This window comes from Bombina bombina, chromosome 2, assembly GCF_027579735.1.
Source record: "Bombina bombina isolate aBomBom1 chromosome 2, aBomBom1.pri, whole genome shotgun sequence".
Lineage (NCBI taxonomy): Eukaryota > Metazoa > Chordata > Amphibia > Anura > Bombinatoridae > Bombina > Bombina bombina.
Genome location: NC_069500.1, coordinates 1,317,687,345 through 1,317,713,081, shown reverse-complemented (window position 1 = coordinate 1,317,713,081; position 25,737 = coordinate 1,317,687,345). Strand labels below are relative to the sequence as shown.

General features: G+C 40.8%; 1 protein-coding gene across 2 annotated transcripts in view; it reads left to right on the top strand.

Annotated features, from left to right (window-relative positions):
* AFAP1 (actin filament associated protein 1) overlaps window positions 1-25,737 on the top strand; it is a 455,210-nt gene that overhangs the window by 194,883 nt on the left and 234,590 nt on the right. For both annotated transcript variants that reach the window (XM_053704166.1, XM_053704167.1), the window contains exons 3-4: window positions 8,345-8,442; window positions 16,637-16,745. In XM_053704166.1, coding sequence (XP_053560141.1) covers window positions 8,345-8,442; window positions 16,637-16,745 — 207 coding nt within the window. The remainder of the gene's footprint in view (window positions 1-8,344; window positions 8,443-16,636; window positions 16,746-25,737) is intronic.

Below are 25,737 nucleotides of genomic sequence, written 5' to 3'. Positions count from 1 at the left end.
TTGATAAATACGTCCCTGGAGCGGGGCTGACGCTTCTGCTACACTGAGCTAGCTCCGGAGCTGTTCATTCAGCCCCCCAATTGAAGCCCACACTAGGGCTCTCTTGAGGTGGACTACTTCCACCACACCAGAGGCACTGCTAAGTGCCATCCTTTCCTACCTACCTTTCCCCCTCCTCTCTATTCTCCCCATTTTGTCTTCCAGACCTAGGTACTACGACTTCCCGGTCCCAACTCTCAATCACTACTAGACATGACTTCCTCTCCTTTGAGGTTTCTAACCCACAACGTTAGAGGACTTAATACTCCCTTTAAGAGAAGTCTCCTTTTGCGCTCGTTGAGGCACCACAACCCTGACATAGTATTCCTCCAAGAGACGCATTGGTTAAACGATGAACCGATCAGACTCTCCTCTAGGGATTACACGCACATTGAACATGCTCCCTTTACCAAAAAAGCCAGGGGCACTGCAATCCTCTTGCATAAGAGACTAGCTTTTGAACCAGTCATGACCATCAGAGACCCACAGGCCAGATATATTATTCTAATCTGTAATATTAACCACGTGCTCTACACACTTGTCTCAGTCTACCTACCCAACATTCATCAACCTAAGTGCCTCAAACATATCCTCCATGTCATCTCTCAGCACAAACAAGGTAGGGTCATTATCTCGGGCGACTTCAACATGACTTGGGAACCGAAACTAGATAGAAAATCCTCTGACTTAGCTAGGACTCCTCCCCCTACAGAAAGACTTTCTGCGAAATTCCGCACACTTATGACAGGCTCAGGGTTCTTCGACATTTGGAGGGCTTTCCACACTCAGGACAGAGACTACACCCACTACTCACTGCCACACCGACAATACGCCAGACTTGACTACATATTCTCTACGGCAGACTCCCTTGACCTAGTAACTAACACGGCCATCCATATTTGCCCTTGGTCTGATCACGACTGTGTTACCGTCGACCTTATATCTTCAAATACCACTCGCTCCAGACCCTCCTGGCGCATGCCCCACAACCTTTTGCAAGATATCCCCCTTAGAGAAAAATTACGCACAGAAATCAGACACTTTCTAGAAATTAATGACCGGGCACAAGTGGGTGATGACACCCTCTGGGGAGCTACTAAAGCGACCATAAGAGGCTTAATGATCTCTGAACAGGCTAAACTACGAAAGCAAGCGGGACTCTCACTGTCTCAGTCTCACATTAAACTTAGAGAATTAGAGGCCCTAAATAGAGTAAAGCCTACTAACTCCGTAACGACCCAAATCACCAACATTAAAAACCACATATCTCAACTAGAGCTTCGGAGAACCCAGGACAACTTAACTAAACTGAAGCAACTATACTTCTATAAGGGCAATAAGGCGGATACTCTCTTAGCCAATAAACTTAGAAGCAGAACTAGTATCGCACGTATTCATGGCATCGTTAAAGGAGGTTCCCTCCTTAAAATCCCCTCACAAATTGGGGAGGCTTTTGCTGAGTTTTACTCCAGCCTCTATAACATAGAAAAAACTGAGAACCCCCCAGTAACCTCAGAAGACTCCATTCGTGAGTACCTAAAAGCACTAAACCTACCGTCCCTCTCACCCGATCAAAAAGACACCTTAAATTCGCCATTCACCCTTAGGGAAGTACAACTGGTTATTAAGAACTCTAAATCATTTAAATCACCTGGTCCAGATGGCTTCCCAGTGCATTTTTATAAAACTTACATCCAAGAGCTCTCCCCCCTGCTTCTTAGACTTTGCAATTTAGCTAGAGATGAAGGCAAATTTAGGAGTGAATTCCTTGAAGCCACTATTGTGACTATACTGAAACCTAATAAAGACCCCTCTTTTTGTGCCAGCTATAGGCCAATCTCACTAATCAATACTGATATTAAGTTCTTCTCCAAAATTCTAGCTAACCGTATTGCCAACCTCCTCCCCTACTTAATCAATCCAGACCAAGTTGGATTTATTCCCAAAAGAGAGGGTCCAGATAATACTAGAAGACTCTTGAATGTGATGTCCCTGTCGTCTAGCCTTAATAAACCTATGGCGATTATATCACTAGACGCAGAAAAGGTCTTTGATCGGGTGAGATGGCGGTTTCTGTGGGAAGTACTTGATGCCTTTCAATTCCCGAGTTCCCTCATGGGAGCAATTAAAGCCCTATACTCTACTCCTTCCGCTTCAGTTAAGGGACTAGGTTTCCAAACCCCCCCTTTTCAAATCTCCAATGGGACTAGACAGGGTTGCCCCCTGTCACCCCTACTTTTCGCGCTGGCCATAGAGCCATTGGCAGAACAAATTAGACGCGACCCACACATGAGTGGGATTACCCTTTGTGGCACCAAGCACAATATAGCTTTATTTGCGGACGATATCACCCTTTTCTCTTCAGATCCCGCGTCCACCCTCCCTAGACTCTTACTTATAGTCAAGGAATTCAGTGCCCATTCTCACTACAAACTAAACATTCCCAAAACTGAGATTTACACCCAAGGCTTCCAGAGCTCGTCTATGGCCCCTCTAAAACTCAAATATCCTTTTAGATGGTCGGACACTTCAGTGACCCACTTAGGAGTCAAATTATCCAATGATTTTCCCCGGATTATCAGGGACAACTACCTCCCTTTGCTATCGGAGCTTCGCTCCCTCGGCAAGAGCTGGAACCTCTCGCAAGTTTCGTGGTTAGGGCGGATAGCAGCATTAAAGATGTCCTTTTTGCCTCGTCTCACATACCTATTCCGCTGTCTGCCAATCAGAGTGCCCAGGCACATTCTATTACAGTTCCAGAGCGAAATAACTAAACATATATGGCAGGGCAAGCCCCCAAGGGTGGCGCAGAGAGTGCTACAGCTACCTAGATCTAAGGGCGGTCTGGGCTCTCCCTCCGTGGTAAGATACTACGAGGGAGCAATGCTCACCCATGTCTCCCAATGGGGAGTCACGCAATCTTCCTGCAAATGGCACTCCATCGAACAGGCTTCACTTCCTTATAACCTAAGTTTACGTGACCTGATATGGACGCCGTCCCATTGCCGTAGGGAACTATCCTTGATAAACCCCATCATCCAGGAATGCCTGAAATTTTGGGATAAAATCCGCCACTCTAGACAAATCGCCCCTCACCCCTCTCCCATAACCTCATTATCCGGCCTGTTAGTAGGCCTACAGGATGCCCACCCTCTGAGATGGACCCAAATTGGAATAAAGGTGGTCTCGGACCTCTGGCTACCGGCACCGGAGTGTGGATTTAAAACTGAGTCCCAATTGGGGGCTGATGTGGCCCTACCCCATATCCTGAAATTTGAATATTACAGAATCAAAAGCTTTATGACCGCCTGGGGCTTCAGGCCTCAGTCAAATCGCCCTCTGACCCCGTGGGAGTCCAATTGGAACCTAGGAAAGAGGCTATATAGACCCCTCTCTAGACATTACACCCTGTTGGACTCGGATCCAAATCCAGTTCCGGCCCCTCACCTGGCCAAGTAGAGCTCCCTGCTAGACAAACCGCTCACAGTAGATGATTGGGAACAAGCGCTCGAACGAACCAAAAAAGCTGTACATTGCACCACCCTATTTGAAACTTATTATAAGTTAGTGGCCCATTGGTACTATGTGCCCATCAGGCTAGCTAAAATATTCCCTAGCGCATCTCCGTACTGTTGGAGAGATTGTGGTCAGAAAGGGGACGCTCTGCACATTTGGTGGGAGTGCCCTAAAATACGCCCTTTATGGACAAAATGTTTTGGAGCCCTCTCCAAACTGGGAATCTCCTTACGTAGCTCTCCTGCTGTTGCCCTATTACACATAGGTACCCACTCTCTCCCCAAACACCATGCTTACATTAGTATATACCTCTTCATGTCCATCAAACACCTGATTGCCTGTGACTGGAAATCAGAGCCCTCACCTAGTTGGACGAGAGTTTGCTACTATATGGCCTACTTATATAATATGGAAAAAAGTATATTTTACAACCTAGGTAATTCTGACCTATTTGAGCTTACATGGACCGACTGGAAAGACACTTATGATACAACCTGGAGACCTAATGTCCTCACTCCCTCCTAGCTCTTCCCAGAGGGAATGAGAGATCTGACCTAGGGATAGTTCTTACCAGACCCAGCTGGATTTCCTTTGAAATACCCACCTACGACCAAGGACATATTACTCAACCCTTTTCCCTACCCCCTCATCCCACCCTCAGACCTTTCTCCCTTCCCCCCTCTATTTTGGCCAAGAGACTTTTAGGTCTCAACTGCGTTATAAAGTACCTTTAATTATATTTGTTCATGATGGTGTTATAAGTACTTCCTTGAACAGTATATCAATTATTTCACAATGTATGTCTATAGGCAGTTTAGAGGACGGACTGTGTCCTCGCATTGTTATATTTGCATCTGTATTGCTCTTTTGGTTTTCATTAATCGTATATTTATACTTGTAAACTCGATAAGTTTAATAAAGCTCTTTTGAAAACTCAAAAAAAATAAAAAAAAAAATAAAACAAAAAATAAAACCTAAGCTTACACTAATAAAAACTAACATTACTAAAAATAAAAAAAACTAACATTACTAAAAATAAAAACAACTACAATTACAAATAATAAACACTAAAATTACAAAAAATAAAAAATTACCATTACAAAAAATAACAAACGAAATTGTCCAAAAAAAATACAAATTATTCCTATTCTAATACCCCGCTTAAAAAAACAACAACAAAAAACCCCACCCCAAAGTAAAAACCCCCTCTAATCTATAATAAACTACCAAGGGCCCTCAAAAGGGCCTTTTAGTTAACAGCTCTTTTGCAAAAAAATAAAAACAAACCCCCCCTAACATTACAAACCCCTACCCCCCAAACCCACAAAATAAAAATAAACCTAATCTACCCATTGCCCCAAAAAGGGCATTTGTATGGGCATTGCCCTTAAAATGGCATTCAGCTCTTTTTCGGCCCATTAAAATAAAAAAAGCCATAATCTAAAAAAAAAAAAACACCACCCAAAAAAATACCTAACACTAACCCAAAAATCGGTACTAACAGTTGCTAAAGTCCGGCGAAAGATCTTCATCCCAGCGGGTCCGGCATCTTCATCCCTGCGGAGGCAGAGTGGACGATGCACGGAGGCGGAGGTCCATCGGTCTGACGTGGAGGTCCTCTTCATGCGATTGTCTGCCGCACACTGAGGATTCAATGCAAGGTAACCCCTTTTATATTGTGGTACCATTGCATTCCTATTGGCTGAAAAATTAAAATCAGCCAATAGGAATTATAGCTGCTTAAATCCTATTGGCTGTTTAAATCAGCCAATAGGATTTAAGCAGCTCTCATTCTTATTGGCTGATTTCAATTTTTCAGCCAAAAGGAATGCAATGATACCCCAATATAAAAGGGGTTACCTTGCATTGAATCCTCTGTGTGCGGCAGACTATTGCATGAAGAGGACCTCCACGTTGGACCGATGGACCTCCGCCTCTGCGCATACACCGACCGCCCGCCTCTGCTGGGAGGCAGATAGAAGATGCCGGTCCCGTGATGGATACAGATGGAGCCATCTGGATGAAGATCTTTCGTCGGACATCAGCAACTGTGAGTACCGATTTTGAGGTTAGTGTTAGGTATTTTTTTTTTTTTTGTAATGTCAGGGGGTGTTTGTTGTAATGTTTTAGAAAAAGAGCTATTAACTTTAGGGCAATGCCCTACAAAAGGCCCTTTTAAGGGCCCTTGGTAGTTTATTATAGATTAGTTAGTTTGTTTTTGTTTTGTTTTTTAAAACGGGTTATTCGAAGGAATAATTTTTATTATTTTGAATAATTTCGTTTGTTATTTTTTGTAATGGTAGTTTTTTTATTTTTTGTAATTGTAGTTTTAATTTTTTAGTAATCTTAGGTTTTTTTTATTTTTAGTAATGTTTGGTTTTATTAGTTTGAGCTTAGGTTTTATTTTTTATTTCACAGGTAAGTTTGCATTTGTTTTTAAATAGGTAGTTAGTTAATAATTGTAACTTTAATTTAGGTCTATTTTAATTATGTTAAAGTTAGGGGTGTTAGGTTTAGGGGTTAATATAGTTTAATTTAGGTTGTTGCGAAATGGGGGCCGGCGTTTTAGGGGTTAATAGCTTTAGTTAGTGTCGGCGATGTCGGGGAACTGCAGTTTAGGGGCTAATAGGTTTAGTTAGTGTTGGCGATGTTTGGTAATGGCGGTTTAGGGGTTAATAGGTTTAGTTAGTGTCGGGAAACTGCAGTTTTGGCGTTAATAGGTTTAGTTAGTGTCGGCAATGGCGGTTTAGGGGTTAATAGTTTTTTTTTGTGATTTAGTTAGTGTCTGTGATGCGGTTTAGATTAAAACAATGAAACATTCCGAATATGAATAAAGAATGGATCCGAAAATTCGGAAAACTGATTTTCGGGATTTTAGTTATGGTGCCGATTCGGGAATTCGATTTATTCGAATCTCTGAAACGGCCAAAATTAGTCTGAAAACTAAATTCGCCCGAAACGATTTGCACATATCTACTGGTTCTTTGAAAACCACAACCCATCACAATGGGTTGAGTTTGCAGATAAATAATATCTCCTTATTTGATCACTTTTTGTACACACACATATGCTTCTTTAAACAATCGAAAATTAAAATGTTATTAGTTATTCCTCCTACCTCCCACTGGGAGTGTAATTTCTTCTGCTGGATATGTTTACACTGCTTTTCTGTAGCCAATACTTGAAGGACCAGTAAATGCAGTAGATTTGCATGAGAACAAGACAATGCAATAGCACTAAGTCTAAACTTCAAATAAGTAGTAGATTTTTTTTCTGACAAATTTCAAAGTTAAGTCTATTTCCACTCTCACTGCATCATGTGACCACCATCAGCCAATCATAAATGCATATACGTATAGTCTATGAATTCTTGCACATGCTCAGTAGGAGACTTGAGTGACTTCCTAGGTATCCTTTTCAATGAAGGATACCAAGACATCAAAACAAATTAGATAATAGAAGTAAATTTAAATTTACTTCTATTATCTATTGAAAGTTATTTAAAATCCAAAGCTCTATTTGAATCATGAAAGAAAAGAAATGGGCAGCAGCAGTGTAGTATTGTTACAAATATAGTTGCAAACACTGAGCGTACTTTAATGGACTGTTAAATACAATGTGATTATATAATCAACAATGAATGAATTTTAAATGAGCAGTAGTTTTTTTCTGACACATTTAAAAATGCACTTCAGTACACTAGCCTCAGGTATCATGTGACAGCCATTAGCCAAACACAGACTCATGTATACACTGAACTCGTGCACATGCTCGTAGTAGCTGGTTCCTCAAAAAGCGTGCAAATTGAAAGAATGTGCTCAATTTGATAATGTAAGTGCATTGAAAAGACTCTTAAAACTGCATGCTCTATCTGAATTATAAAAGTTTCATTTTGAATTCTCTAAGTATAGAAACTTTCAGTACAGGTAGGGATATCATAGTTAGCTATTATTTTAAATGCCAACATAAAGGTAAAGGAGCTATTTGTAAACTTTAAAACTTTAAAATTTTATAAACTCCAGCAAGTAAAATGGATAATTGGGGGGGGGGGTGTTAGGATACACTGTCTCTTTAAAGGGACAGTCAACTCCAACACTTTTTTTGTTTAAAAAGATAGATAGATATTACCCATGCCCCTGTTTTGCATAATTAACACAGATCTATTAATATACTTTTTACCTTGTGATTACCTTGTATATTAGCCTTTGCAGGCAGCACCCTTTTCTTAGGGCTATTTACAGACTTGCTTTTCAGCCAGTTAGTGCTGATTCATGAATAACTCCATTGAAGTCAGCACAATGTTATCTATAAGGCACACACAAACTAGCAGTGTCTTGCTGTGAAAAGCCATAAAAATGCTCCGAGACAAGAGACGGCCTGCAGGGGTTTAGAAACAGGTAGAAGTTTAGAGGTTTAAAGGATATAATGCATATTAATATTACAATGTTCGATGTGCAAAGCTGGGGAATGGGTAGTAAAGGCGTTGCCTATATTTTTAAACATTAACCATTTTGGAGTAAACTGTCCCTTTAAATAAGATTCCATAGTGCAAAAGAACTCCTGCCAACATGAAGTCCGCAAATGAGCAGCTGGATGCAAAAATGAACAGTATACATGCAACATATTTTACCATCAGATACTCCTTAAAGTAATTGTACTACGTTCCTTTAATAAATCCAGATGATTATAGATAGATTAGTCTCCTACAGCTGCTATGTTTAGCTGCTTCAGCATTAGTTACCTCTAATAATCTGCTACTGACGTGCCAATCATTTTTATGTTTCTCCAGAATTTGAATTAAAAAATCATGTGCACAGAACAGAGGTGACCAGCAGTGTGCCAGCTCCGCCCCAGATGCCTTTACCAGAAATCCCTCAGCAATGGCTGGTAAGAATTTTCTTTGTGAAAAAAACACACTAAGAGCTTAAATTACATATTAGTCTTTACTTGTATAGAAATAAATATATTCCCCCAAAAGAAATGCAGAGCTAGATGAAGAACATCAACTTATGATACTCGCATACACCAATTCCTCTCATGACTATATCAGAGTAAAGTGCCGCACAGTAGCATATCAGAAATGAGAGCCCATGGCACTTTCTAAAGTCTAACCCTGAGAAGTAAAAACTGCATAATAATGAAGATTTTGCTAACATAATAAGGATGCATAAATGTGTGTGTATGTATAAATATATATATGTGTATGTATATATGTATGTGTGTGTGTATGAGTATGTTTATATATATATATATATATATATATATATATATATAAATAAAAAATATATATGTGTGTGTATATATTTCTTTCTAATGACACGGTGAGTCCACGGATCATCATTAATTACTGTTGGGAATATCACTCCTGGCCAGCAGGAGGAGGCAAAGAGCACCACAGCAGAGCTGTTAAGTATCACTTCCCTTCCCACAAACCCCAGTCATTCTCTTTGCCTCTAGTGCAAGGAGGTGGTGAAGTAATTAGGTGTCCTGATTAAGATTCTTCTATCAAGTGTTTTTTATTTTTGAAGTCTGGGCAAGATTGCTCTGATCTTCCTTTACAATATGGGTATAGCTGTACTCCACATTAATCTCTTCAGCAGGGCTATGGTAGCTTTAAAGCAGTTAGGAAAAAGCCCACTTTACAAGTTCCTAACATGTTGCTGCCCTGGTATAGAAAGCCTGAGTAAGTTTACTCTGTCTTTCTTTTTACACAGGTCTCTGTGAGGAGCGGCATCCTCTCATACTTTGTGAGTCGTCTGACTGCCTGACGGCTAGAATGCAGGTAAGTGCCTTTGTTCTTCTGGGGCTAGAAGGCTGGCACTGAAGGGGTTAAGACCCTCTGCTTTTGAATGGGACATATCCTTTTGGATGATTACGGCAGTGGCAGGCACATTATGCATGTGACATGAAGACTGTTAACTTCCTTTACAACTAGGAAGGAGTTAACTACCAGTTGGGCTATAATTTTAATTGCTGTGTATATTTATATAAATTGTAAGGTTCCTTAATCATCATGAGAATGATACAGGGACTGTTAAGAACTAAGGCTCCTGCTTCCCCTTTTTAGCATAATTGGTGCTATTTCTATTGGTATACATAGTGTCATTCATTCTGCTGTTTATGCAGTGCCTTTTCCTGGTGGGTTTCCAGCTCCGTGATTAGTATACATTGAGGAGCTGGGCAAGGGTGCCTATGTTTTTTGTTTTCATGTTTTAGGAGCAGTTCAAGTCTTCAAAATACCTCTTATAGAGGGAATTAGTCGACGTAATAGAGCCTTTTCCGTGCCGACTTTTGGCCATGTCTCCTTTTCTACATTTTGGAGCTGCGCCATTTTAGAGGTGTTTGAGCACTGTATTAGCATATTATTTATGACTCCTCTCCCTAGCGTTGCTCTATGGGATCCTCCCTTGCTCCTGGTAATAAGCTTTCCTTATCTAAAAGCCAGCTATGAGCTATCACATGTTTATATGATACTAGATAGAACTTACCTCATAATAACACAGCCGGCCAGATAGAGCACTTTCATATAAGCAATTTTTGTTTCAAATGGAGGCTGATGTGAAAATATTGATCAGATGGTTATATTTGCCTGTTTTGAGTGCAGATCTCTCTAAAACATTATAACATAATTAAAAAATATTATGTTTGCTATTAGCTTGTGTAGAATTACTTTTATAAATGTAATTTTTCAGTGTACAGATATGTTTGCAGCACAAGTGCATATTCTCTGTACATTTGTAGTACTGAGATTTTTTCCCCCTTAATATCCCCTTTAAGGCATATTGGTTCTCACAACTTTCACACCATTTCTTTTGAGAAAAAAAAAAATAGTATTTTATTTTTGTTTTGTTTTAAACATCCATATGTTTTATATTGATATGCAGGTTGCTTAATACCCAGTTTAATACATTATACTAATTTTATTAGCAACACTAAATCGCAAAAGTGCCAAAAGTGTTTTCCAACATTTAATTTGAGTCTGTCAGTTGACCTGTGTCCTGGCAATCACTTTGGCATAGTAAGGAAAAGAAATAGTGACTGAATTTGTCACCTGCCCAAGCAAGCAGAGGAAGGACAATATAGCTTATATTTCTGCGCTTGGCTAGTCTTTCCTATAGTATACGTGGGAAATCTTGTAGCAGCTACACACATTTATACCCATTAAAGTGTTCAGAAATGTTTGTTATTATATAGCTAGGCAATGCTGTTTCCCACATGAGTCTATTTTTTTTTTTTACAAGAAAACAGTGGAAACTCACTTTTTAGATCTAATATATGTTTACAAAACATTTTTATTTAAAGGGACTTCTATTAATAAATTTGCTTCATTCTTTTGGAATCCTTTGTTAAAGAATTAACCTAGGTAGGCTCAGGAGCAATGTATTACAGGGAGCACAGATCAGGTGATTCAGTGATAAAAGGCTTTTATGTGCAGTAATATTCATCACCTAGCTCCCTTAAAGTGAAGGTCAAGTCCGCCTCACTCGATCCCAGTATCATCACTAACATGTAAAATAAACATCATGTTCATTCATCAAAATCTTTATAAATAATTTTGTACTTGTATTTTTTATTTCTCAATTACCCTCCGTTTCACCGCAACTGTCCGCCCGACATCTACCCCCATTTGATTGACATTTTTTTTCTCCAATTCCTTCGCTTCCCCCGTGGCGTCCTGCCCCTTTCTACCCACGTCATCGGTAACAATAGCGCATGCGTCTAATTTCTGCTCTTGTCAAATACATCATGCGCGTGCATTATATGCGCATGCGTATTACGCTGTATGCTTTCCTTAGATACATTGACTCAGTCAGTGTTACAGCGCGCTAGAGAAGAAAGGAAGTGAATTTACAGTTTGCCGTTTCTAATCCTCAAAACGGGTAATTATCACCGAGGAATAGAAATAACGTTCTTTGAAATTGCCACGCATGCGCGAATGCTCTTACAATACGCATGCGCAGTTTGTAACCAGTCTTGTGCACGAGCTTGGTAGTGACACGGCGGGCTGGTTGAAATGATCGCTACTTCAACAGGGCCAAATAAGGAAGTGTATCGGGGGAGGAGTAAACAGACGAAACAAAGGTTTTTTATATATAAAATGTAATAATAAATAATTGATTTTTTGCAAATTTTATCTTAGCGACTGTAATAGTTAGAGCATACTGTTTACATAGGTGGTGAGCATCGGGTAAAAATTGAACTTCACTTTAAAGGACCACTAAATGCAGTAGAAATGCATAATTAACAAGTGCATAATAAAAAGAGAAGGCAATAACACCTACTCGGAATTTCAAATAAGCAATGGATTTGTTTTCTGGCAAATTTATCTTTTCTCCCATTTTCTGGTCCCCTGTATCATGTGACAGACATCAGCCAATCACAGACTAGTATACGCTGTGAGCTTGTGCACATGCTCAGTAGGAGCTTGTTCCCCAGAAAGTGTGAATATTAAAAGACTGTGCACAATTTGATAATGGAAGTAAATTGGAAAGTGCCTTAAAACTGCATGCTCTTTCTGAATCATAAAAGATTAGTTTGGCGTGAGTGCCCCTTTAAGTGTACTGTTGCTCATGAGCCTATCTAGGTATCCTTTCCAACAATCTATGCAAAAAATAATTAAAGGGACTTGACACCAACATTTTTTCTACCATTTAGATAGAGCATACCATTTTATACAACTTTCCAGTTGACTTCTATTATTTAATTTGCTTAGTTCTCTTTGTATCCTTTGTTGACAATAATGCTTAGGTAGGCTCAGGAGCTGGGAGCTTGCTGCTTATTGGTGGCTGTACATAGATGCCTCTTGTCACTGGATAACCGAAGTGTTCAGCTAGTTCCCAGTAGTGCATTCCTGCTCCTTCAACAAAGGATGCCAAAAGAAAGAAGCAAAACTGATAGCAATAGAAAGTTATTTAATATTGCATGCTCTTTCTGAATTGTGAAAGAAAAATTGGGGGGCTCATGTCCGCTAAGTGGATTTGATAATAAAAGTAAATTGGAAAGTTTTTTAAAATTGCATGTTCTATCTGAATCATGAAAGTTTATTTTTTTAATTTATTGTCCTTTAAGAACCACATATTACGAGTGGAGCTCTATTTAACACTCTCGCTCGAGTGTTAACTGTGCTAGAAGCAAGCTTTTTGTGCTCGCCTGGTTGTGCTCCTATTATGAGCTGAAAGTAAACAGTTTTTGCTTGTGTGCTAACCCGACCAGCACAGAAAGCTGAACTTAGAATATTGTTTACGCAATCGTGTATTCCCCCATATAAATCAATGGAGGGAAAAAAAGTGGAGAAAACCTAACACCCAACTCACGCACAAACCCGATCGCATATAGTCATGTGCAACCCAACATGAAAATATGAATATTTCCCATTCCAATGTTCTCCACATAGAAAAATATGTTCTATTTATTCATAAATAAATATTTCTATCTCTATATATATATATATATCTGATGATATTTTGGTACAATATAAACACATACATGTGTGTATGTATGAGTATATATATATATATATATATATATATATATACATACATACATACACACACAGAGAGCAGCACACTCACAGGAACGAACAACTGGCTCAATACTATTGTTAGCCTGTTCTATGGCGATTTACCACCTGGGTGCAGCTTCTTTTAGTATAAAGAATATTCCAGCCTCCAATTTCTTCAAAAGACCTTTATTTCATATAGGGTCCTGAGTAGAAATTACAACGTTTCAAGCCTAAACAGGCTCTTAATCATGTATAATATGATATACATGATTAAGAGCCTGTTTAGGCTTGACACGTTGTAATTTCTACTCAGGACCCTATATGAAATAAAGGTCTTTTAAAGAAATTGGAGGCTGGAATATTCTTTATACTTGGATTGACTGGGACCTGGCAAGTCCTTTATTCTGTGCCCCACTACAAGCAGAGAAGGTGTGCTGTTTTTCTAACCTTTTGGTGATCAAGATTGCAGCTTCTTTTAGCCCAGTAATGCTTTTCACAGAGAAGAACTTTCCTGTAGTATATCAGTCTGATCCCGCCTATTACGGTCAGTCCAGCGCCGAAATAACTGGCAATTCCTCTCTGAGCAATGAACACAGCAACCCCAGATGATCGTTTCGGCCTTCATTGGGCCTCGTCAGTGAGATGTAGCCATATTCCTCAATGAAGGCCGAAACGATCGTCTGGGGTTGCTGTGTTCCTTGTTCAGAGAGGAATTGTTCGTTCCTGTGAGTGCACTTCTCTCTGTATATATATAGCCATACCTATATAAATTTTATGTTTTCATCTACTTAACTGCAAAGGGCTGTAATTTACTTATATGCATGTCTATATATGTGTACATATATATTTATGTGTTTTATATGTGTATATATATGTCTGTAAATACATATATACACACACACATACATAAACATCTTTAAAGATGTATATGTATGTATCTCTGTTAAAGGTCTTTGCCTGCCTTTTTTTCTTTCTAACACCTGAGACCTTTGTTTCGCAAAACAGCTAACCAGAGCTCTGAGGATGCGGTAATTATTCTAGCATAAATTGCGATTGTACTCAAAAAATCACGTTTACTTTCAACCTTTAATACCAGCGTTAAACCTGAATAGTGCAAACACCCGCAATAAACCCTTATCACGCGCACGTAACTGTTTGCGCTCCACTCGTAATATGGCCCCTTGTTGGCTAATTGTTTTTTTGTATGCACATGTAGAATAGCTATGTATTGTAAAACATAACTGCAGTTTGTTACTGGGAAAATCTAAAAATAATAGAAAAATAGATGAATTTATATGTAACCTTATGCTTTGTTCTTTTAGAGGGCTTGGGAAGGATTTCTGTTAGAGATTAATTTCAAGAATCTTATTCACTTTCGGTTTAACATGAACTAATTTTTTTGAAACATGGACTTTTCCATGACAGAGCTCCACGCAATGTAACGTTTTAAGACCGCTTGAAAGAACAGCCAGTACAATCATAAATTGATTCCATCTGTGTTGACATTGGCTAAGGATTTCAGCCCAACCTAACTCTCTGTAGTAAGAGAACGGTGTAAAGGTATCTGCTGCAGACATTAGCCATTTGTGTTTAATTTCCTTCATATTTCGCTTTCTATATTACTTTAAACAAACCAGCAAATAAACTCCCAGAAATACGGATCTGTTTTATGTTGATTCTTCCCAACTGTGTGATATATGATGGGACTCTTCCAAACTGTGTGATATATGAGATGATTTTTTTTTAAGCACACTTTTACAGCTCTAAGTTATTAGACCAATATTAACCAATTTGTGCATTAAGCTACCGTCATCCTATGTTTTATAACATTTTAATCAATAGCAGCACAAATACATTAATTAGTTACTGCACACATATTTTATAGATATATACATGTAAAAGTACAGTAAAGTATTTTTTTTTTTTAACGATTAGAGTAGAGCACACTGTTTAAAAAAAAAAAAAAAAAGTAGCAATTTGTGTTATCAAATTGTGCACAATCTTTTTATATACAGGTATACCACAGAGATATTGTAGATTTGTTTCCAGACTACCACAGTAAAGCGAATATAGCAATGAAGCGAGTGTGTGTGTATGTGTATTTATGTGTTTATATATGTATATATGTTGAAAAATGGTGCCAATAGACTTACTCGATGCAGGGTTGTCACAAACCTTCAATTTGTTGAAAAAGCAATATCTGTAAAGCGCAATAAAACAAGGTACGTCTGTACACACTTTCAGAGGCACCAACTATTACTGAGCTTCCGTCAATTTATTACCCATGCTCAGAAGAGGACATAAACTGCAAAAAACATGTGACAGTAGAACTTAAGTTTTATAATGGTAGCTCCCTTATCTCACTAAAGGCAGCAGTTTTTTTCTATGTTGTTTGTTGTTTTTAACACAATCAGTCTTTTTTGTTTACTTTGATTTTACTAGTGGCTTACGGTTAGCAAACTCTGCACAGTGTGTTAAAAAAGTTATAGCTTATAATGCATAATTATTTTTGTGTGTGATGATTTTTCTCAATTCAGTGCTGATATAATATATCTGTCTATCTTGATTGGAGTATTGCAGTAAATAATGATACCTTTTTATTGGACAAATAGGTATTGTTAACATACTAACTACATTTTAAAAAGACAAGCATTCGAGAGATTCAGTGAAGAAACTCTTGAAATATTGTCTTTTTTTAAAATCTATTAGGCTAGATTACAAGTGGCACACTAATGATAGTGCAAGACAAAACTTGGTATTACAAGTCCAATATAAATTAGATTTTCCAGAGGTTTATTGCGGACGACATTGCTCTAGTGTGCTCGTTACTTTCAATGGATATCGTGACTGCGCTATGACATGTTGAAATTTATGGGATGAAAGCCCAAATAGCGCTTGAATAATCAGCGCAATCTGAGACCTGACGTAACGTGTAATGGTTAAAAATGTTTTTATTTTTTTTAAAATCACATAACATTTGTTTTGGAAAAGTTGACAAAATAAATAATGAAAGTATTTAACAAAGTGTTTTACTACATAAAACATTTTATAGTACAATCTCAATGTATTTTATTTATTTTTAAGGAGAAAACACATTGAAAATATTTGGTATATTTATTAAATAAATAAGAAAAATCAATGATGTTGCTATTTTTTTCATGAATTTTCTCACAAACACAAATTCTGTACTTGGTTTTATTTGAGGAAAATGAGTTTGTGTTCACTATATGTATTTCTCAATTACCATGCTTATTGCAGCTTATTTGATTTAATCATGGTCTTAAATAGGGATGTGCATTTGGCAGTTTCGTTAACTGCCGAATGCAGAAGGAGGCGGACGCTCATGGCATTCCGCTCTTTTCCAAGCTGGATTTCTTGTGTAACTGCAACACACTAAAATCTGTGCAAATCCAGATCTTAGTGCTTTGACTCTGAAAGGAGCCGAAGGCTACGAGCGCCTGCCTTTTTCCACATTCGGATCCTAACAAAGGATTCAAATGTACATCCCTGTTTTTAAATAAGAATACAACTTTCTTTCTTTCTGTGATTTTATTAATAAAATTAATTTTGTTTTTGAAGCCCCCAGATAACGGACCACCACCTTTGCCAACATCTTCACTTCCAGAAGGTTATTATGAAGAAGCGGTTCCCCTTAGCCCTGGAAAGGCTCCTGAATATATTACAGCTAGTGAGTTATTCCTTTCAAATACCAAACTTTATGAGCAATCAGAATTCAATTAAACCAATGTCTATTTCACGTGCATTTACAGTGACAATAAGCTGTTTACATGTCGTGCCTACGAGCCACATAACTTTAGGGTTATCATAGCATAGAAATGTTTCAAGTGGTAAAGAATTTCTTTTTTTATTCTGTGTAAAAGATATTAAAACAGAAGTTAAAGCTGGCAGCGAGTCTTCACCTTTTGACTCTTGTTCATGACAGAAATAATATAATCCAGATTTTGGAAAGCCTCCTTTGTTTTACAGTGGTTCTGTTTGGTATTTTTCTCTCCAAGCGTTTTTAGGGCCTAGTGTAGGAATGCACAGCCTGTTGTAGCACTTACTGCTTGACTGTTTTTAGGGCCTAGTGTAGGAATGCACAGCCTGTTGTAGCACTTACTGCTTGACTGTTTTTAGGGCCTAGTGTAGGAATGCACAGCCTGTTGTAGCACTTACTGCTTGACTGTTTTTAGGGCCTAGTGTAGGAATGCACAGCCTGTTGTAACACTTACTGCTTGACTGTTTTTAGGGCCTAGTGTAGGAATGCACAGCCTGTTTCCACACTTACTGCTTGACTGTTTTTAGCTCCTAGTGTAGGAATGCACAGCCTGTTGTAACACTTACTGCTTGACTGTTTTTAGGGCCTAGTGTAGGAATGCACAGCCTGTTGTAACACTTACTGCTTGACTGTTTTTAGGGCCTAGTGTAGGAATGCACAGCCTGTTTCCACACTTACTGCTTGACTGTTTTTAGCTCCTAGTGTAGGAATGCACAGCCTGTTGTAACACTTACTGCTTTACTGCTTTTAGGGCCTAGTGTAGGAATGCACAGCCTGTTGTAACACTTACTGCTAGACTGTTTTTAGGGCCTAGTGTAGAAATGCACAGCCTGTTGTAACACTTACTGCTTGACTGTTTTTAGGGCCTAGTGTAGGAATGCACAGCTTGATGTAACACTTACTGCTAGACTGTTTTTAGCTCCTAGTGTAGGAATGCACAGCCTGTTGTAACACTTACTGCTTGACTGTTTTTAGGGCCTAGTGTAGGAATGCACAGCCTGTTGTAACACTTACTGCTAGACTGTTTTTAACTCCTAGTGTAGGAATGCACAGCCTGTTGTAACACTTACTGCTTGACTGTTTTTAGGGCCTAGTGTAGAAATGCACAGCCTGTTGTAACACTTATTGCTTGACTGTTTTTAGGGCTTAGTGTAGGAATGCACAGCCTGTTGTAACACTTACTGCTTGACTGTTTTTAGGGCCTAGTGTAGAAATGCACAGCCTGTTGTAACACTTATTGCTTGACTGTTTTTAGGGCTTAGTGTAGGAATGAACAGCCTGTTGTAACACTTACTGCTAGACTGTTTTTAGGGCCTAATGTAGAAATGCACAGTCTGTTGCCACACTTACTACTAGACTGTTTTTAGGGCCTAGTGTAGGAATGCACAGCCTGTTGTAATACTTACTGCTTGACTGTTTTTAGGGACTAGTGTAGAAATGAACAGCAGCACACTTACTGCTAGACTGTTTTTAGCTCCTAGTGTAGAAATGCACAGCCTGTTGTAACACTTACTGCTTGACTGTTTTTAGGGCCTAGTGTATGAATGCACACCCTTTTGTAACACTTACTGCTTGACTGTTTTTAGGGCCTAGTGTAGGAATACACAGCCTGTTGTAACACTTACTGCTTGACTGTGTTTGTCGCTAGGGCCTCGTCTAAAAACAAAGCCTTATGCGATTGGTTGTGCACCCGGTGACCTCACAGAGACACGGACCAATCAGATCATGCATTAACGGCCGAGGGCAGGTAAGCTCCAGGGTGTTCTGTTCTAATGTGCTTTTAAAGGTTCTCGGACAGACTGGACTGTTAACCCGACGGACATTTGTCTGTCAGATTATTATCCGTCACACACGCATTGTGTCCGAGAACCTTTAAAAGCACGTTGTGGGGGGTGGGGACCCATGGTTAGGTTCCCAGAGGTGGTTTCGGCACCCACGGCTCTGATTAGAGCAGAACTCTCTGTAGCATATCTGCCCTTGGCCGTTAATGCATGATCTGATTGGTCTGTGTCTCCGTGAGGTCACCGGATGCAGAACCAATCGGATAAGGCTTTAGGTTTGTCGCTAACGCCTCGTCTAAAAACAGTCTAGCAGTAAGTGTGACAACAGGCTGTGCATTTCTACACTAGGTCCTAAAAACAGTCTTGCAGTAAGTGTTACAACAGGCTGTGCTCCAGAGAGTTCTGTTCTAATCAGAGCCTGTTGAAATAATTCAAAGCATTGGAAAAAAGAAAGGGGAAAAAAAACGTATTTCTTGAAAAGTAAATAGCATAAAAAAATGAACACTAACATAATTAGATTTTGAGTAATGAGGTTTTGTGTAAGTCAGATTCCTGGAAATAATTTTTAAAGAAATGCGTGATGTGCAGAATGTTTTATTCTCGGCAGGAATAGAATATTATTCATAACATTTGTTTTATTTTTGTTTTTAAATCTGGACACTCTCCAGATGGTTAAACTGTTTATTAGACCAATATGAATTTGATTTATATGTGTTGTTAATGAGTATCCAAGACTATGCGGGAGGTTTTTATCTGGTCCAAAAATCAGCTGAGTTCAGATTAAAAAAGCAAAGTCATTTTATTTCTATCTAAACACAAAATAAATTATACGGTTCTAGGATCAATGTTAACTGCAGGCACATAAAATATTGCATTATGGCTTTATAAATTATTCTATTAAAAAAAAGCCTTTTTTAATTAAAAAGACATTTAAAGTCTTTTTTTGTGTTTATAAAGGGATAAATTTAATATTTGTGCATGTAAAATGTACAGGTAGAACTATTTTAGTTCATATTTAAACTAATGGGAAATACATCTTTGGGCACAAGTCTAGTTTTGAAGCATATTATACTGTCTCCTCTAATGACCACTCACTTGGACAAGGGAAGACCAACACAAGCCTGAAAAAAAAAATATTTCATAAAATGGTGAGAGTCCACAAGACCATTACATGTGGGATTACTCTCCAGTCCACTAGGAGGAGGCAAAAACACCCCTTCATTCCAGAGTACTAATTTTCCCCTCACAATGCCTATAAAGGACAGAAGGGAAGACAGCAGTTTTAGCCAGGCAGTGAAACTCTTCAGTGTGGAGATGTCACAGGCCTTCAAGGTGAAATATGGATTTATCTTTCAGTCCCCCAGTCTATAGGGTTCTGCTCCTTATGTGACCTACAACTCTCCCTGGTTAAATATGGATTTATCTGCCAGTCGCCCAGTCTATAGGGTGCTGCTCCTTATGTGATCCACAGCTCTCCCTGGTAAAATGCGGATTTATCTGCCAGTCCCCCAGTCTATAGGATGCTATTCCTGTGATTTACAGCCCTCCCTGGTAAAATGTGGATGTCACGGATACCGGGCTGCAGGGGTTTAACCCCTACCACCTACCCCCTCTTGTTTCTCAGCAGTTTTTGGCTCCTCAGAGCAACTGCGATCTCCCAGAGCTTTGGTTTCCCTAGTTTTGTCTGTAAACTGGATCTTGGAAGAAGCTGGCCTCTGACCGACCTATCTCTCTCTGGCCTGCCAGCCTCCTGGAACTGCCGGTCGGCCGCATCAACTAGGACTCCCGGTCCCCTTTAATCCTGGTCGCTCCAGCGGCCCTTTGTCCCAGAGCTCCGCTCTTTTGGGGAGTGATAACCCCTTGGAAGGACAAGAAGTGGTGGAATTGCCGGAGGGAAGCTACTTTGTGAACTAGGGTTTTGGACACCCCTACCCCCCAATCTTTACCAGGCTTTAACTCAGGTCCCCAGTGACTAATCATGACATTTTTTAGACTGTCACATCTGGGGACTGAGAGCTTTCAAATGACACCTTGGAAGTGCCGCTGTTTCCTCAGGATCACCTCGAAACCACCACCCCTGTGTCCTGGGTCTCTGTAGACTGTGGGTTCTATGGCAGACGCCAGCCTGTCTGGAGGGACGGGAATGGCGGGAGATGTAAAGGTCAGATAAGGCTTGCTATCAAGATCAGTTTCTGTGTAAATGTTGTGTGTTTTTCCTAATAAAAGTCTGTTCTTGTTTTCACCTGCTAGTCTGTCTAGTTATTTGGGTGGGAATTGCTAAAATCACTTGTTCTCTGCTACATGTGTTCCAGGTATAGGAAGGATCCTTTGGTGGAGCTACCCAGTCAGGGTAGCAGGGAATCTGTCACAGTGGTGGCAGCGGTGGGATACTTCCATCTACCTGGAATGTCCAAACCACCACCTGAGGACCCTTGCCATTCGAGTGGCTGGAGGAGCCATAGTACATACACCCACAGCTCGGGTCCACCTGAACTGGGGAGCCAGCTCCCATGTTGTGGAGGTAGGAATCATGCAACGGATACCTGCCGAGGTCTTGCTGGGAAATGACCTCAGCCACCTTGCCTCAGCTTTTATGGGGAATAACTGCCTGCCCAGTGACCACTCATCAGCAAGCCAGACTCCAAGCCATCACACCAACTCTGGGGACCCAGGTGAGACCTCCTGCCCCGACTACCCCCCTACTCCCTGATCGTCCCTTATGGGCGTCCCCCTCTCTCTTTGCCCCGGAGACCCTGAACGACCCGACCCTAGCCCCCTATTGAGACCGGGTGGGTACTGACCCCCAGGGCCCTGGGGAATAGCGTTTCAAATGGGAACAGGGGCTCCTGTTTTGGATCTCCGAGAGGAAAAAAGGGCTGGTGCCCAAATGGCAGCTGGTTGTGCCGAAGAAGTTTTTGTCTGCCCTCCTGAGAATAGGACACGACATTCCCCTAGCTGGACACTTAGTAAAGTCCAGGACCCACCACCGCTTGACCCAAACCGTTTTCTGGCCAGGGATTACAGTAGATATTAGAGAATACTGCAAATTGTGCGAAGTGTGCCAGAAAGTAGGGAAAACAGGGGACCATACGAGTCCCCCTGCACCCTCTGCCTATCATTCACAAACACTTTAGCAGGGTTGCCGTAGACATAGTGGGGCCGTTTGCCTTGCCCAGCCCCTCAGGGAAAAGGCACATCCTTACAGTAGTGGACTATGCCACTCAATACCTGGAGGCGCAATCCCCTTGGCTAATATCCAGGCGGAGACCATAGCAGATGCAATGCTCCGGATATTCACCAGGGTAGGCTTCCCCCGGGAAGTGATTTCCGACCAAGGAACACAGTTCACTGCAGAAATCACTCAACAGTTATGAAAATTGTGCGGAATCAAACCCCTGCACAGTGCCCCCTACCATCCCTAGATGAATGGGCTATGTGAGCGGTTCAACAGGACCCTAAAGCAGCTGCTTAGGACGTTCTCGGCCACTTACAAGGACTGGGAAATATTCCTGCCACACCTCCTCTTTGCATAATGAGAGGTGCCCCAGGAATCCACAGGCTTCTCTCCCTTTGAGTTAGTGTATGGCCAGAAGATAAGGGGGCCCCTTGACTTAGAAAGAGCTCACTGGTAAGGATGTGGCTGCTATCTGTGCCCCGGCGGTGGAGGACTCTAAAAGTCTCCCTATGCCGCAGCTCCCCAGACCCACTGAAACCCCCCAAAGAGTGGCCGACATACACATAGACGAGAGGTTAGGTACTGAACAGAGAAAGCAGGTCCGACGACTCCTGGAAGAGAGACGAGATATGTTCTCTACTGTACCTGGGTAAACCACAATGGCCATACAGCGAGTGGAGACCCCGGGACAGGCTCCCCTGCAACAGGCAGCCTACCGGGTCCCAGAGGCAGTCAGAGACAGCATGCACCGGGAGCTCCGGGGAATGTTGGACCTAGGTGTTGTTGAACCGTCCAAAAGCCCCTGGGCCTCCCCAGTAGTGCTGGTACCCAAAAAGGACGGGACTACCCGGTTCTGCATTGACTACCGTGAGCTCAATGACAGAACCACCACTGAAGCCTACCCTATGCCCGAGTCGATGACCTGTTAGATAGAATTGCCCGTGGCCACTTCCTGACCGCCCTTGAGCTCTGCAAGGGCTACTGGCAAATCCCCCTAGACCCTGAGTCTGTTCCCAAGTCCGCCTTCATCACCCCCTTCGGCCTCTACCAATTTAAAGTCATGCCATTTGGGATGAAGAACGACCGAGCCACATTTCAAAGGATGGTGGATAGCCTTCTAGATGCCTGCGTTTACCTCATCACCATCTATAGCCGCTGGACTGACCCTGAAACCTGATAAGTCCAGTACCTGGGCCACCGAGTGGGCTGCGAAAAGCAGCGGCCCGAACCAGCTATAGTTGAGGCAGTAGCCAATTGGCCCACTCCCCGAACCAAAACCCAAGTCCTCGCTTTCTTAGGAACCGCAGGTTTGTCCCCAATTACAGTGCCCTAGCCAAACCCCTGACCAACCTGACCCGCAAGTGACTTCCCCGACAAGTCCTGTGGTCCCCCGAGTGTGAAGCTGCCTTCCAGAATCTCAAATCTGCCTTAAAGGGACAGTATACTGAAAAATAATTTTTCCCTTAACAATTTACAATTGCTTTATTTACCAACTACAGAGTAAAAAAATTATGAAAATTAGCTTTTTATGTTTTTTTGTGTATATTAAAGCTCAGATTTTGTGTTTTGAAGCCACAACCTAATAAAATGGGTTGAGCTTGTAGGTATAATCAGATCTCATTACTTTATCACATTGTGCACATATAAATGCTTCTTTATCTTATATCTGTCCGTAAACCAATCACCAATACTTGGAGAAAACAATGGAAAATCAACATTTTATTACCTTATCTCTGCTATACCCCACTGGAAGCGTAATTCATTCTGCAGGCTGTGTTTACAAAGCTTATCTATAGCTTGGACCTGCGGCCACAAACTTTCAGAATAGGTGGGGATACCACACGCTAAATCAACTATTTAAAATGCCAATATAAGGGTAAAGGAGCTACTTGTAAACAATTTAATACAATCCAGCAGGTAAAGTGTATCATTGGGAACAAATTAAAGGGAGAACATTTTTGAGTAAACTGTCCCTTTAATCTCTGCTCCAGTACTGGCCGCTCCTAATCCCACCAAACGCTTTTCTGTCCACACAGATGCCTCCATGTTTGGGTTGGGAGCCGTATTAAGCCAGGCAGATAACGAGGGGCAAGACCACCCCATAGCCTACATCAGTAGAAAGCTGTTGCCCAGATAGGTAGGCTATGCAGCGGTTGTGGAGTGCCGGGCCTTGGTCTGGGACCTGAAAAAGTTACAGCCTTACCTCTTTGGGAGACCTTTCACCACCCTCACAGACACAACCCCCCTGTATGGCTTAATAGAGTTTCCAGAGACAATGGAACACTGTTGAGGTGGAGTCTAGCCCTGCAGCCATTTAACTTTGACATTCAGTACCGGCCGGGAAAAAGCAATGGGAACACTGATGGACTTTCCCGGCGGACTGAAGTGGCATAAGCTCATCGGACAGCCCCAGGCCGACCCGTGTGTGGATCTAGCCGGGTCTACCGAACTGAAAGGGGGGAGTTGTCACGGATACCGGGCTGCAGGGGTTAAACCTCTACCCCCCTACCACCTACCCCCTGTTATTTTTCAGCGGTTTTGGGCTCCTGAGAGCAACCACAATCTCCCAGAGCTTTTGTTTCTCTTGTTTTGTCTGTAAACTGCGGGAATCCGTCACAGCAGATTTATCTGCCAGTCCCCCAGTCTATAGGGTGCTGTGCCTAATGTGAGCTACAGCTCTCCCAGGTTAAAATGCGGATTTATCTGCCAGTCCCCCAGTCTATCGGATGCTGCTCCTTATGTGATCCACAGCCCTCACTTGTAAAATGTGGATTTATCTGCCAGTCCTCCAGTCTATAGGGTGCTATTCCTAATGTGATCCACAGCCCTCCCTTGTAAAATGCAGATTTATCTGCCAATCTCCTGGTTTACAGTAGGCTCCTTGTGAGGTCCTTGGCACCGTGCTTGCACTGCCTCAGATAGACCTGTCTACTGGAAACAGGTCATCTGCAGCTGGTGTAATCACAGTAGAAAGAGGTGTTAACAGGTAAATACAATGCACCTTCATAGCCCACCAACTATTAGCATGAACATGTACACATTATTCACATAGCTTGGGGACACACACCTAACAGACTTTTTAAAGCAATTAGGGCACATTAAATAAAACCCTATATAACTGTATTTGATCCTTGCCACTTTAAAAATACAGCGTACGGCTTTAGCGTTCTCTGTTACTAACAGAGATTTTAACGCAAACCTTCTACATGTGCTAGAAATTTATTTTTTTTGCATTGTGAAACTGTGATAAAAAATATATATTTCTGCTCTGGGAAACATCTTTAATGCTTCCCTGGTAGCACAGTGAGTACTAAAAATATAAGTATTGCTGCTCTCCATTAGCATAGGGTGCACTAAGGGTTAAAGAGACACTCAAGTCAAAATTGAATGATTCAGATAGAGCATGCAATTTTAAACAACTTCCCCATTTACTTTCATTAACAGAAAGTGCACAGTATTTTTATATTTACACGTTTTGAGTCCCCAGCTCCTACTGAGCATGTGCAAGAATTCACAAAATATACGTATATATGCATTTATGATTGGCTGATAGCTGTCACATGATACAGTAGGAGTGAAAATATAGATAACTGAAATTTGTCAGAAGAAAATCTACTAGGACCAGTAAACACAGTAGCTTTGCATAATCAACAAATGCAAGATAACAAGACAATACTATAGCATTTACTCTGAATTTCAAATAAGTAGTAGATTTTTTTCTAACACATTTCAAAGTTATGTATATTTCCACTCCCCCTGTACCATGTGATAGCAATCAGCCAATCACAAATGCATATACATATAGTCTGGGAATTCTTGCACATGCTCAGTAGGAGCTGGTGACTCAAAAAGTGTAAATATAAAAGAATGTGCACATTTTTTTTAATGGAAGTAAATTGGAAAGTTGTTTAAAATTACATGCTGTATCTGAATCATGCAAATTTAA